Raw genomic sequence first — 16,004 nt, 5'->3', positions numbered from 1 at the left:
CTAATTTCTTTCAGTGGCCTCATTCTCCTAGAGACACTATCTATCACATAGAGGAAAAAAAATTACTACAGAAAGTGGGGAAAGTGTTACTTAGAGGGATGCCAGCAGGATTTTTATCAATTAAAGACTGATGGGATATGGTTTAGCTTAGGATGGGAATGGTTGGACTCGATGATCTTCAAAGGTCTCTTCCAACCTTGTTATTCTGTAATTCTGTGATTCTGTGAAAAGCAAAAGACTAGATGGAGGAACAAGTGGAGTCAAAGACAGCTTATTCCAAGGACTGGCAGCACCCACATACTTGTACAGTCAGGAAAGATTTCAGCGATAAAGAAGGAAGGAAGATGAAGTGTGAGGGGAATGAGGAATGAGGAAAGGATAGGATCAGTGAGGCAGGACAAATACTGTCTGTTGGAAGATAAACACATATTGAGTATACTAAAGGCTGTTATAGGGGAAATAAATTAAATATAAAATCTAATTTGGTAAGTCTTGGTTGAAGAATTTGGAAACACCCTGATTAAAGAAGGGCAAGAGGAGGATCTGTGGAAGACAGAGTTTGCAAGCAAAACAGAAAACAGAAGAAAAAAACCCTGCTTTTTAGTGAAAGTATCATTGTGTAACAGAGGAAGTGTTTTTGATACCTTGAATTTTTCCAGAAATGTTGAGTTGACCAGAAGTTCAGTAAGATGGGAAATGAGATTCAGGTGTATAGACAACAGGTTTATTTCTGTAAATACCTTTTTAAAATAGAGGTCTTAAATTTTCTAGAAGTAGTTGATTGCTAAGTAAAAAGAAGTTAAGTGAATCAGCTCTGAAGTGAAGAGAGAAGAGAAAGAGGAATCAAGTATAATATAATTAAAAGATGAGATATTATAATTTAGATACCAAAAATTTTGTTTATCCAGTGCTGCAGATTGTTACTGTAGCATTCTTTATTACATCTGATGCTGTGAACATGTTGTAATCCAAATGTGCAATTAATATGCTTTGATGGGCACTTTGTCAACAAACCCAAGGAGGAGTACAATAATATTCACTGCCCCAAAGGCCAAATACCTCTGCTTGTGCCATGTCTCAACCAGCTTGTGGAGCAGAATTTGAAGTCACTCTTGGTCCATTATATAGTAGGTATATTATATTTTTATTTATGGGCTTGCTGGGGTTTTTGTTTTGTTTGGGTTTTTTTAATGTTGCCTATAAAGGAGAGAGACAGGCAGTGTCTTCTAAGGGACTCAAATCAGAAGCTTCCATGAGGGAGAGAATGACTCAGGATAAGCTAAGGAAGATTAATGTTTGTGAATATCCACCAAAGTTTGGTCACATTCCTGAATTTTGTGATATGCAGATTCTTTACCCAAAGTCTGGAATCAAAGAACACAGAGTCTTCCATGTTTGAAAGTACCCCTGGAGGTCACCTAGTCCAACTTTCTTCTCCAACTATGTCCATTTAGAGCAGGTTCCTTAGAAAATTAGAGGTATAGAAAGTTCTGATGCCATTTTTTTATTATTTTGAATTTGGATTAATTTCATGATTTGCTTCTACTTCACGCTAAACAGTCCCAAATCTCCCAGCCTCTCCTTGTATGAGATGCTCCAATCCCTTAATTGCCTGTTTCCATCACCATTTCTTAGTAGTGGTTTTCTTCACAATGTGACTGCAACTGGAAAACTAAGACAAATCCCACAAAAAAGGAAGCATCTGTGTACTTGTGGTACAGAGGCAGACTGTATGAGAGACATCATAAAACTTTAAAGGGCTCTATCATAGAAGATGTTAAAACCACCAATGAGCTTTCTGAGAATCCTCTCTGGAATTGTACCAGACACATCTCAGATCTCTCCTGATACCTTGTACCATTTCTCAGTTCCCTTAAAAGTGAGATCTGCAAGTCATCGCTAACACCACTGGTATCTTCAGTATTGACATACGCATTAGTGTTTGACTCTACGTTGGTACTGGAATCAATTGCTAGATTGATTGCAGGAACACTTACCAATCGTCAGAGATTAGTTTGCTTTTTTGTTCAGGTTCTGTAATATTTTCAAGGCAGTGACCTGTTCTTAATTAGCCTCTGGAGGAAGCTATCTTGCTCCACTGACTGCAGCAGGAGTTTAGGGAGTCTGACTTCTTAATGAAGTTAGGACGGATGAGTATTCCTACTGGAGGTCTAGCCAATGCACCATCTGCTGCAGGAAGAATGACATTAATTTATGTATCTACATCAATAATCAAGAAGTACAGAAAGAACAGGAGCGTCCTATAGCTGTTCTCACTTAGAGAGGTCTCCTAGATCATTAATAAGTGAGAAAGTCTCTCCAAATTCTGCTGAGATAATATGGTTGAACAGGACCACACCCTAGAAGGCTGTGACTTTCCAAGAAATAGGAAGCAATACATTAAACATGACTCTACCATGGGTATTATTTATTCATGCCACTAAAAGCATTTGCAGTATTATAGGATAATTAACTCTAGCTGGTGAATGAGCAGAACTGCAATGTCACCATCTACAAGTTACAGAAGTACAATTCAGTTCTGCAGCTTTCTTAAGACACTTCCATCTGCATACACATATGAGAAACATATTAAACATGGGCATATTTAAGGAGAAACTAGATTTCCAGCTGTGCCAAGAGTGTAAAATTTGGCCAAGTTGTTCTGTTCCCTACTGTTTTGCATCCAAAGCTGACTAAAGCCAGTACAGAAGGGTCACCAGCTGGGACGGTAACCAGCGGTCTCTTGAAAAGGAAAAAGTGAGTATGCTGTAACGGATGTTTTTTAAAATGTGTAGACTGACATGTTAGAGGTCTGCGCTTTTGGGCCAGACTGTTTGTTAATACCCAATCAAGCTGAACTCTGCCTTGTTCAGCTATCATTTAAGTACTATTAACACAGTTATTAATATCATCATCGGTAGCATGAGGAGACGTTGCCTGGTCTGCTCTTCACAGAAGCACAAAGTTGAAATCTGTGTACTTTTGGTTTAGTTTGCAAGAGGATTAGTATTTATTTATTCCTCTACTTCAATAATTTCATTATCTAATATTTCTCTTGTAAAATGAACTTTCATTTAGCTTCAAACATACGGGGTTTGTTTTCAATATTGCCCTCAAAATTCAAGGACATGAAATTATTTTTCTAACTGACATTTGTATTGTCTTAGGGAGGTGTGAGTTGTTATTATAGCTTTCCATTGTAGTGTTTTCATTTTTGTAGTATTCCTTATGCAGTAGTATTCCATTGGTAGACCTCCGGAAATTACCTTCCCAAATGAGAGCCCATTTTTGTATGTAATTTATAACATATGGCAGAGTATGATGTATGTTGTTTTGGAATATTGTAGTGTTTGTTTTGTTATGCTTTTCTTTTTACTGTAACTGCCAGTATCAGGACAACTCATAATAGGTTTCATCTTTTTGGAGTGTTGCTGCATTTGAACATACAGTTAAATAATTTCCTCTGTAATCCTCAGGGCTTCTTTCTTGCATTACTGCTTTCAAAATATCAGTCTCCAACTCGGTGTATAAGATTATAATTTTATCAATTACATTTGTCTATTGAATCTCATTTATTTTAATTCTGTCCATCTCTAACCTTGCCAGATCATTTTGCAATTTTAATTTTTGCAGCTGCATGTTTGAGAAGTATGAGTTTTAAAGATTTTCGAGGCTACTGTGCTGTGGCACATGTCCAGTTGCATTAGTATAATAGGAAATCTTGTAATTCCCCATTGCAGAAGGAACCAGATGAGCAGACCTTGTAAGACAATGTTTCATCTTGACTAATATGATTTTTTGTTTTATTTGTTGGAGGTACACTTAAACATTGTTCCAGCACAATAAAATAATAAAGCATCTTCGTAGTCCAAAACCTATATGTTTTGGAAGGATTTGAAACTTAAATTTCTTATTTGAAAGCAAAACAGCCCTCAGACCTCCTAAGACAAAAAATGTTGTCCTTATAATTCTCAAAATAGAAGCAGAATGTAAGTGCAGTGTCTATTTAATACAAGAAGTAGGCATTTTAAACACCCTAGAAAGCAAGTTCTTCCCTTTTTGCATATTGTCATGTTTCTTGAACGCTTCGAAAAAAGAGAAACTGAAGAGAATACAGAAAATGATAGTGAGAGAAAGTGTGGCTCACTGCAGAAAATCTAGCATGCAGGGAAGTTTTGCTATATTTATTCCATTCATGAAGGGCATATCACTGTCCTGGCCTCCTTTTGTCAGTTGGCAACAGTTGGAGAAACCTCACTTAGCAGATGTGCTCAAGATTGTAAGTCGTTGTAAGTCAACTTAAATTGTTCCTGGTTTATCCTGAATGCAGAAAATGGAGAATTGTTGTCTTTTTGTTGAAGAAATTACCTTGCTCTTTGCATTTTCCTCATAAGCACCCAAGGCTCTTGTTTAAATACAGCCCATCCTGATAGACAGTAGAGATTGTTGTATGGCCAGGTGCTGATCCCCCAGGTCTTTGGCCTTTTCAAGGCAGTAAGCAAGCACTGAGAAGATGCCTCTGTTAGTGAGACTGTCAGCACCTCTTCTAATGAAGGGAGTGTGTTGTACTCCTTGACATACCCATTACAAAACATGCAAAAAATCTGAAAAATGTAAAAAATAAGGAAGCAGCTTGCTGTTGAATGTTGCTCTCTAAAAAAAGCTAATGAAATATTTCACCAGTATTTCTCAGCTGAAAACAGGCTAATGTTTTTTCCTACTAGACTGCAAGCCAGACCATAAAGTTGAAGATGAGCAGATGATCAGAGGTAGAAGCATATTCCTATATCCCCCATTGTTTCTTCCTTTTGATTGCCAAGTACTTCAGAGATAAACAGAAATGCACTGGAATGAAAGTTAAACTAACCTCCAAAGATTGTTATGTTTTTCTATTTCAAAAACCTTTACTTGCCATCTTCTCTGAAACGCAGTGATACCTTGAACTTATTCAGTAAGAACATAAATGGGTCAGAAAATTAAGTGAAGTATCCACAGCATCTGAGTGACACAAAACGGAAAGACATGTTTGGGGTGTCTTTTTCAACTCATCTGTATTACTAATCACTTTCCTAATCATCATGTATCTGCAAATTAGCCAGAATACTGTTCCACAGCCAATTAGCCAAAGGTCTGTCCACACTATGGTGACCTTCTTTTTTTGTTATTTCTGCTAATTTTACTTAGAAATGATGTCACCTTTAAAGGACTCCAACGGTACACACATCACCCAGTGTAATAGGTTGCATAGAAACTTGGAATGTATTACCCAGGGCTTTTCCCTCTACATGACCACTACCTGTGAAAGTAGGCTCAAATTCAATCTTTCTGTCCCAGTACTGAAATCGTCATGACTCAGACTAACTAGGAGATCATCTATCTTTGTGACCTTCGGATTCTGTTGGAATCATGACCAGCTAGGAACAAGAGCAAAAGGCTCACAGACGTGATGCTATGGAGCTCATTTAAGTGAGATGTAAAAGTGGCCTCGCCACATGCAGGAATAGAAATAAACCCCATGTGATTACTAAATATCCACACTGCCAGGCTGGCCTTGCATCGCTCCTTGGGCAAAGGTAATCAAATCATATGCCTGGAAATGAAGGAAGAAGAAAAAGGATTTTTCTTTCTGTATACAAATTACTGAGAAGCTTTAAAGCGTTAGGAGTTCAGCTACAGCACAAGTGCCTACCTGAGAGGCAAGGAACCACTAGAACAACTGCTTGTCGGGTAGAAAGGGGCAAGCTGTTAATACAGCAACAGATGGATGAGCATGTAATCTTTTTAAAGGAAATTGAAATGTTTTGGTAAAGGGGGATGAAAGCTAAGAAAACTAGACACAGAATAACAATATTAGTTTATTTCTTTCAGCTTGCTTCCCTCCCATCATTTTTCTTTCCCTTATGTTGGTGGTGGTTTGTGGCCTGACAGATACCAATGCACACCTCTTGGTGAGTGCTGTAGATCATCACTATAGGCATCTTGGTATATGGAATTAATTAGGGAGAAATCAAAGGGCCTTCTAAACTAAATCTAAGTATATGCAGCAAGAAAATATAAATCCTTTGAAATCTATTTTAGATTTGGCGATGGTGCTTCATCCAGGAAGTTGGAATCTGAAAATCAGAGGGATTGTTTAAGTTACAGAGGTATTGAGTTTCTGGGAGTTTAGTAGGACCTGTCGAGTATTAGAAATCTTTCTGGTTCCAAGTAATGGTTGCATTATTCCCATGGCAGAGGGAATAGTTCTAAAATAAGGAAGAAAATTTTGTTAAGTGAATCCCAGGATAGCAGCATATGTCAAGTTAGTATTGTCAAAAATCTGCGAATTACTCTGGAGGATTCAGTGGGTTTTTTGTTTTTTTGTTTTTTACCCATTCTTCAAATAGATGACACCAAATGCTAGTAAGATGTAGTCATTTTAGAGAAATAAGATTAGAGAAGCTACTCTCTACAGCATCTCTACTACATCTAGCAGGTCCGACTGGCTTTTCCTCATGGTATTAAACATGTTATTTTCCGTGACAGTACATGACTGCAAATGATCATTATATTGTTTTTTGCAAAAAGTAAAGTACAGATTTTTGTGACTTTGAACAAGAGGAGCAGTTTATTGCAATGGCCATCAGTCTCAACAACTGCTAATTAATGCAGCTGGAATACATGACTGTAACTTTTACTCAGAATAATCTAAACTATGCAAATTGTCAAGGCGGCCTGTTTCTGTGTCAGAAAACATTCTGAAAGAGAATGACAGGTAAAATAAATGAAGTATGTCTGCTTAGAAACAAGTATTTTATGCATAATTGTTTCATACCTTGCAAATTAACTACATCATATGTGCCTGGGAATTACAGAAAATCGAAAATAATGTACATAGGGCATACTGGAATTTACGATGCTTTTATATGTTTTGTCACATTTTATATTCTTTTGGAAGCACTTGCAACGTAAGAATATAGGAAGGAGAAGTCAGTGGCGGTATTTTGTTGTTACTGTTTTGGCATAGGCGGATTCCCCAGAAGTCAAATACAGATTCTGCTTATTTAAACTTTTCCTAACAGCTCTGTGTCATGCAAAAATGCAGGTATGTGAACTATTGATAAGGTAATGATTCAGAAATGTACATGAAATTCCCCAGGAGGAGGCCAAAAAGGTTGGTTGGACTTCCAGTGAAGTCAGATGGTGAAAAGGAAGGTTTTCCAGAGAAGATTCTGGAAGAGCATGCAGAATTAGGAGCAAGACTGGGAAACCATGCAAGTCAGGACAGAGCTGGTAGAATCATTCAGGACAGAGCTGTCCTTCGTGCATTCATGGGGTCTGTCTTGTCACTACCACAAGACGACTGATAAGTAGCTTCCAGAGACTACCTGTGGCATACAAATGGAGCTGTTGGTATAAGCTGCTTAAAAAGTGGAGGAATAAATACTGTCACACGGGTACGTAGAGCACCTGTATTGCAGTGTGGGACACTTCAGAGAGAAGCCTGGCATTTCCTCTTGACTTCTGTGGGAAGCTAGGAGTACATAGGTACTGAACAATGCATGGACATTGGGCACTTCAGTGTACAGGGAGGCTGTTAATTAGTGTGCCCCAAACTCCCAGTTCATGCAGAACGTCCCTGCATGTGTTCTATTTTTTCATTTCAGCTGTTAATTAAGAGAGACCGTTTTGTATTTTACTTTATGCTACTTTAGTTAAACTACTATGGCAGAGCCTGGAGTTGGCTTGAAACTTGCAGTAAAATCACCCTTTTGGGGCGATCATCACTTCAAAGGAAAAGCACTGCAAAAGCTTACAGAAAGCTTTTGAAGCCCACGTCCTTAAAACAGAGAGTAATAAACTAGATGAGATCTCTCTTTAAACAAGTAGAACTCAGATCTGCTAAAACAGATAAAATACAGAGTATGGTAAACAGATCTCCTTCCTTTCTACCAGCTCTTTGAGGAGCATGTCTTCTCCTTCAGGCTTTTGCTTGCCATTTGGTATTTTTCAGTAGCTGCCTTCTGTTGAGGCTCCACCGGCTTTTTTGCTCCATCAACCAGGCTAGGCAAGACCTCTGCTCCACTCAAGCTCCATGCTAAATGACTAGAAGGACTCCTAGCTTCTCCGATGCCGCCGACAGCTCATTTGTGTCCAAGGGAGCAGTCACCCTCTTCCAGATGGTTCCCCTTGCACCAGGGAGAGAGAGCCAGGACTAGACAGTTAGGCAGCCACTTTCTTCTCTGACCAAACTTCACCCTTTTAGCAAAATATACACAACACAGAAAACGGAAATAAGCCAGTTCTGGCATCCAGCACTGCTATCAATTTCACAGGAGGAATCGGTGTCTTTCTGAACAGAGATAGATAAGGATGTAGACATAGATGTAGGAATAAAGGTTGAAAAGAAGATTCTAAAGAGACTCCGTGTAAATGCTTGCCGTGCCTAAGCCATAGCAGCAGAGTTCTCTCGTTGGTTTGCTCTCAAATCCGCATAGAGAGGCAAGCTTACAGATGCTTAGGTCGGAAGTGGATGGCACAGATAATTAACTGTATTTAGACTTTGCACTCATAAAAATGCTTCCCACAAAAAGCTTCCCTGCAAAGGAGTATTATGTTGGTGCTATTTGCTGGATTTTTTTGCAAAGGCTCTGTGTTGGTATTTCCATTACAAAGCTCTTTCTTTCTGTTCTTTGAGTAAAAATTCACTCCAGGCTGAAACATGGAACATCTGATCTCAGCTCTTGATCAGTGGTTGTTTTTACCAGTTTTCCAGAAAATTGACTGAGCTGAGGTTTCTATGTTGTACAAAGGTTAAAAAAAGGTGTGGAGGGGAGGAAATGAAGGAGGGGAGCCGTAGGGATGTAGTTGATGCAGGTGGTTTGTATTTCAGTGCTTTTTTTTCTCTACCAGTGAAATCGAAATGGTGTGCTGTTGGCATCATCTGTGGACCATTTCTGCTCTAGTGGAATTCATTACAGTTCTTTTTAGCACATGAAATTCTGCACATTGCCTGTCTATAGGAAAATATTTCAACAGCTATATAAATATTGTAAGGCACCGGCAATTGAAAATTGTAACAAAATAAGATATAAGATGATATACCTCATTATTTTTAAAACAATGTCTGATTAAGGGGAGGCAAAAATCACCGCTTTCAAATTATGGGGTGCTGAGGTTTTTGTCACTGGACTTTTTTTCCTATGCTGTTCAAATCATGTACCTGGTTGTGGAGGTAATCAAAGCATTGGGAGCACTGGGTCATTCTGAGAATATTTTTTTTTTTGAAAGGTCAGTTATGTGAAATAAACTACCATTCTTATGTCTGCTTAGTTTGCATCTGACTAGAATTGAAAAGCTGAGAAATGAATTCTGAGTCTCCATCTACTTCCTCAAAGATAGCAACAGCTTTACTGCTTTGGCTAGTAAAGCCACAGTCATCAGCTTTGCCTGCTGTTCTGGGTTGGTAGAAGCTTGCTTCTATGTATTTTTTGTTTTCGTGAGCTCGTTTTTCTGGGCTGTTGTGTCAGCATGTTGGTATATATTTCATTTTGTGGCTTGTTTTGGTCTTGCTTGTTTGCTTAAATGTTGCAGCTATTTACCACCATTCTATGCATCTTATATTATATACTACATGATTATTTATTTCTTGCTGTGGCTGGCCAGAAGATGTCTCAGTTATGTTTGGCATGTGTCCATTACACACAATCTCAGTCACTTTGATGTGCATTGGAGGACTTCATGGCATGCTTGTATGTTAGGTCTGCTTAAGCTGTCACCTTTCAGTCATCAGACCCTACAGAGACTTAAGTCAAGCTTTAGTTGGCCAACCCTGAAATAACCAGTAAATTCAGCTTTAGATCACTGTAAAGAAACCTTAGAAGACAACAAATTTGAGTGACGTTTTTGACGAAGCTTCATAGTAGCTGCTTATTTTGGTGTAAACCTTCCTGTATTGGCAGGACACAGAGAGCCTTGCATTGGGGCAGAAACGTCTGGATGTATTATCAAGAGAACCACAGTAAAGCTTTGGTTTTATCATTGTAAAGTATAAATGTTAGGAGAAACAAACATAAGTGCCTTTGGGGGCTTTAGAAAGAGGTGAGTGAGAAAAGCATTAGGGACCTGAACAACTTGTTGCTTCTTGCAAATCACAGCAGAGCTCTCCCAGTAATTACAACAGTCCCATTTTAGTTCTGACTATCAGAGCCTTACTATAAAACTGGACTTACTGAAGATTCAAATGCTGCCAGGTGAGAGAGGTATACAGACCTGAGTTACAGAGGCTTTTTTTGTTGTTCACTGAGGAGAATAACGGTGTTTACTTATGATGCTAGTATTTCTATGCTGCAGAAAGACCTGATTAATATATGCAGATTCCCAAAACAGCCTTACCACAGAGAAATAGATTGTTTGGGAATGTCTTGGCTGTTTTTCAATAGGAAATATGGGTTAATCTAAATATAAGCTTTACAACATTTAAAATTTTAAAGCATTAGCTAAAGTAACATTTTCAAAGTAGATCTCCCTACTGCTCTTCCCTCATGCAAACAAAACATTTTTAGGAAGGATTTTCTGATAAAAGATCAGATTTTTAGTCATAATCAAAAAAGTAAAGTCACTATACTCCGTTGCCTCAAATCTTTAAATGTACTATACTTGCATGTGGAAGTGGAGCTTTTAACATATTCGTCGTAAGAAATACCCTTGCAGCATTCCAGAAATACGGTAGTTTAGTATGAGTAGTAATGGACTGGAAGGAAATACGTGAGCTGTGCAGTGCTAGACTTCTGGGTTGAAAATATACTTTGTTCGTAGATGAAACAGAATTCAGTATTCACACACATGTGTAAATACATGAAGAAGAAAACATTTTTAGGAAAGAGTTAATTTGAGCATTGAAAAAAGCCATTGGAGGCAGAAATTGGCAAAATGTTGTTTTTTTCAGAGGAAGGCCAAAGGTAACTAAAGTCCCTTAGTTTCTAGGTTTATGTATGTTGTGAGCCCTTCAGTACGCTATTCGGAAACCTGCTGAACTCCTGTGCTTTATTCCACAGAGGAACCACACTACGAGGCATAAAGACAATCGTGTCTATATCCCTGTATTCTAGGGAGCGATTTCACTAGGCTGCTTCATAGAGCCTCTTGTATAACATGCCACGCATTGTCAATGTGCTGTTTCCTACCTTATAACATGAATTTCTGTTTTTCAGCTCTGAGGGACAACAGAATTGAGCTGGTCCGAGCTTCCTGGCATGAACTGAGTATCAGTGTCAGCGATGTGTCTCTGTCGGATGAAGGGCAGTACACCTGCTCTTTATTTACTATGCCTGTCAAAACTTCCAAGGCTTTTCTAACCGTTCTCGGTGAGTATAAATAGCTGAACATATAGAAGCAAGTGTTAAACTTCTCAGGCTTTGGCAAATTATGATAAGAGTGAACTTTTCTAAAGCTTGGCAGAAGATGCATGTAAATGTCTGATCTTGTTTCCCCGAAGTCCATTGTTTCATATTGCTGTGCTGAGAAATAACATGACTCTTACTGTTTGCACTGTGGCAGGATAATGAATTAGGGAGCACACAAATACCACGGTATGAGTGCTCTATAAAATGGACACAACCTCGACATCCCAAGCACCAGAAGTGTGAAGAAGGTGCATGTGTTCGTCTCCTAACAATGTATTGTATAGGGCAGAGGGGAGAAAATCAGAAAGCATGAAATCAAAAAGGGCTTTAGAGCTCTATTGTTTTTCCTTACCTGTGCATTTTCTTGGCTCATTCTGCTTGCTTTCTCTCTCTATAAAGTGCATATTTTCACTGGGTTTGCTGCTTCTTTTATGCTTTATCCTCTAAATGCTCTGCTGTTTTCCCCAAAGGTTATAGATACACATAGAAAAGCAATAGATTTTGAGAGATGCCCAGGAAATAAAGTTTCTGCTCAAAGCTTTATATGATTCTATGAATGTCAGTAGCCCAATCAGCTGAAATTGCTATAGTTCATTGAAACACACCTGCGTACCTAAGAGGTTATATGATTTCGGAGATTGATTTTTATTCTTTTCTCCCTCTTCTGTCCCTGAACTTGACTCTTTCTTTCTTTTTGTTTTATTTTTATATGTAGACAGGCAGACAGTCGAATTTAATAGGACTAATGTAAGATGTTCTCTGCACCAGTAATATTCACATTAATCCAGCCAGGGAATTGGTTTTGTGCATAGGATATGAAATATGTCTCCCTTTCAGTCCCTGTGAGAATATTTTGCAAAAATCTTCACAAGTTTGCCATTAAGGACAAAAAATACCCACTCAAAGCAGAATATTCTGGAATAACAACAGCCTAAAATTTAATCTTCTTCTCTGTATAGAGACATCTCATGTTCTACATAAATGGGTAGACCAATTCAACCTTTTAAATGGCAGAAAAACATGAGAAAGTGCTACAAAGACCAAAAAAACCCACAAACCCTCATCTAAACAATATTTATTAACCAAAGTAATGTGATCTTTCACAGTCCTTTTAGTTTTACCTTCATTTTGGGGATGGTTTAATGCATTTTTCCCAACATCAGCTACTTACATTCCCAGAAGGCAAGTTTCAAGGTTTAAGATGCCGTTTTTTCATTTTACATTGTAGTTTTGCATTTCAAACCAGCATTTCCAACTCTTGGAACGTTTTTTATCTGAGATGGGGATATTTTCCATCAAAATGTATTACATCTTTTAATCAGATAAACTATCCTTTTTATGTACTAATAATCTCTTTATTGACTGCTCTGTTATGGATTAGAAGATTTAAGTGTCAAGGTATTATAGTAGGCACCATTTTCTGTACTGAAAGAGGGGAGTAGATTTAGTACAGAAATGTACTATGCGATAGGTGCTGCTGCTTGGTTTTGATGTACATAATCTGTCATTTTGGAAATGAGATGTAAACAAACCGAATAGTGAAATACAGGACACAGGATCTATTACTGTGACTGATCCCTTTATCTATCCACAAATATGAATGTGTCACAGAGCTGCAGATGCAAGTTACAACAATGACATTTTCAGAGATTTTAAAATTACAGTCATCAGTATCACTTTAAAATAAGTTATTCATGTGTTTTCAGAAGTCAAGTGGATTTATACACATTCCCAATTCTCTTCATATTTTTTTTAAAAATCTTCTACGGTTCATTGGAAAAAACAACTATTTCCAAATTTAATATAACGTATATAGTGTGTTATGATCATACAGCCTTCTCCGAAGAACCTGGGTTTAGCTGAAGAATTCTTCATAGCCAAGGGAGTTGTGATTATACCTGATGGTTTTTTGGTTACATGTTCTCTGAAGATAAAGTAACTGGTATTTATTTTTATTCTCCCTTTTCCCTGGATTTTGTTTATAAAAATCTTCGTAATTCATACTTAAACATCTGTTCTAAACTTCGATCAGTTCGGCTTTTTGTTGCCAGTTACATTTTATTTTCACAGCTGTACTTCTAATACACTTTTTCATCCTGCTTGCTGTGCAAGCCTGTTTAAACCTTATAATAGCAAGTTCGACTAGAGCTGCATGCAGAACATGCATAGATAAAACAGTCTGGTTCCCCTTTGAAAACTAGATAATTTAAAAAAAAAAATTCTTTAGAATCAGCTATGGTTTAGACTGACAGTTTATTTGCAACACGAGAGAAGACTCGCTGACATTCAATTTTGATAGAAGGTAAGGAACTAATTATTCTGTTTCCGAATTTAGAGCATATGAAGGAATGGACTTAATTTAAGCTGGTCATATATCCATGGCTGCAGCTGACACTATCAGAGATGGTTTGCTTGTTTCCTTGTTAGGTGTTCCCGAGAAGCCACAAATTACTGGATTTACCTCACCAGTTATGGAGGGAGAGAGGATGCAGCTGACTTGCAAGACATCTGGTAGTAAACCAGCAGCTGATATCAGATGGTTCAAGAATGACAAAGAAGTTAAAGGTATTTAAAAGGACTTTGATGTAATTTGGTTCAGTTGTCATAGCTAGACATTGTTTAGAATCACATTTCTTATTCCATGTTTGTGAAGTTTAATCATTAAATGAACCAGTGATACTGCGTGTACAAGGAATTGATTGTAAATTACCAAAGTAAGCATATAACCACCTCTGTATTTTTAGTTCAAATGGTAAAAACTGATGTTTTGAATTTCCCTGGATTCTTTTCAGCATAGTAAACTCAACTGTGGTGTTTCACAGAAGAACGTTTTATGGATTCTAGTTATCACAGCCATATCACTCTCTCCAGATATTTTACCTTTTAATTTCTTTTTGCCTTTCATATATGATGTATGTCAGATTTGGTCACTTGCCAGCTTTATGTTACACTCCTCTAAGTAAAGTGACCGGGTGAGGCAGAACCGTCTGGAGAGGAAAGGAGATTGCACTTCCCATAAGGGAGCTACAGAGCCTGCTGTGGTGGGGAAGAGTCCAGAGGTAGCAGTTGAAGGAGTCTCAGTTGGGAAATGGGGAACCTGCAGCTGAGGCAAGGATGCTGAGAGTGTGTGATGGCAAACAAGGAGAAGGCTTCAAAGGGGATGAGAGCTTCACAGGGATGGCAGGGAGGTGAACAAAAATTGCTGTAACTGAAAAGTTATTGGGTGACTGAGACCGAAGCTGAAAGCAAGAATTTGCCTTTGAGGATGCAGAGAGCTAGGAGAGACTTCCATTTAAAACCTACTTACTTCTTTTCTGTCTTCTCTTTCACCTTGTATATTCTTTACTTAAAACTTAGTTTTGTAGTCCATGTTCCCATAAATTCTGGGATAGTTTAAAATCTTTTATTAGCGACTGAGTGGAGAGACATTCCTAAACAGAAGGCTTAGTCACATCTACCGCAGTCAACTGCGGTGTCCATTTTAGACTACGTGAATAAAAAGGAGAAGGTATTGGTATTTATTCATGTCACGTCTATTTATTCTCCTATATGACCAGATCAATAAATGATTCAAGATCCTCCATTTCCGTGACGCTTCTTTAAAAAACCAAATACAACTTTTTGTCTGCTTTGTCTCATACTTGTCCAACGTTGTGGATTTTGTTAGCTCAATAAATTGCCTCAACCAAAGTTACAGCATTAATTACAGGATCCATTAATCTTCCTTTATAATTCCCCACCACAGTTCAATGTACACAACCAGAGCTGTGATATAAAATTGTTAAATAAAGGAGATTGCAATTGACCAGCCAAGAAACCCAGTCCATTCTAGATGCATCTTTAAATTTGTGATGAAAACCATAGTGTGGAAGGAGACAGGAATTTTAGGCTGGGCTCATTTGAAATGTGTTTGAGGACTTGTAACAGGGACAGAAAATCAGGAAACAGAATGCCATTCTTTCCAGCTACTGGGAAATCTGAGATTGCTGAAAGAAAATTAGTGAGTTCTCAAATGTAATTAACAAGAACAATTAACAGCACAGTTAAGACACAAGGCACAGCGTATATTTTGTTCACCCAGAAGAGATGACAGGATGAATTTATATATTCATGTGAAAATTTAAAATCACTATAAGCAATCTCAATACTTTAAAAGATCCACTGGTATGGCTGACCTAAGAGCAAGGAACACATCTGAAAATATGTTATTTTTTAAAACGGTGTAAAATCTGGTGTAATAACTTTACCTTTCTTTCAACCGACATGTAATTGAAGCCAATCAAGAAATCTGGTGATTGCTAACATGCTTTTCTCGTTCCTAAAGAGATGCTTTTTAGAAAAGGGGGTGGGGAGGGAACAAAGATGATGTGTGAAAAAGAACAGTAAAGGGAAGAAAAAAAACCCACCACCACCACAGACCAGGAATAAGAGGAAAGTACTGAGCACGTTCATTTCAGTTTAGTTTTCTAGGTCTTCTGAAGAGCACATTGCCATTTCAGAAAGGTTAGAAATAAAATAACCTAACCGGTTTGCAGTGGCATCAGCAGAAGTTACATTAGCTTTGTGCACTGTAAAAGGTGAAATGATAAATCTGAGAAAATAGATATGAAATTATATGCT

General features: G+C 37.9%; 1 protein-coding gene across 2 annotated transcripts in view; it reads left to right on the top strand.

Annotated features, from left to right (window-relative positions):
- The window catches only part of CADM2 (cell adhesion molecule 2), a gene marked incomplete at both ends in the record, with an annotated part of 663,520 nt that overhangs the window by 526,304 nt on the left and 121,212 nt on the right, over positions 1–16,004 (top strand). The window contains 2 exons of one of the 2 annotated variants that reach the window (XM_084275339.1): positions 11,193–11,345; positions 13,812–13,949. In XM_084275339.1, coding sequence (XP_084131465.1) covers positions 11,193–11,345; positions 13,812–13,949 — 291 coding nt within the window. Of the gene's footprint in view, positions 1–11,192; positions 11,346–13,811; positions 13,950–16,004 lie in introns of those variants that run through there. The other variant, XM_084275340.1, reaches the window with a different exon arrangement.

The sequence above is a fragment of the Gallinula chloropus genome (assembly GCF_964237585.1).
Source record: "Gallinula chloropus genome assembly, chromosome: 1".
NCBI lineage: Eukaryota > Metazoa > Chordata > Aves > Gruiformes > Rallidae > Gallinula > Gallinula chloropus.
Note: the sequence above shows the minus strand (reverse complement) of the source record. Positions and strands in the feature narration are given on the sequence as shown.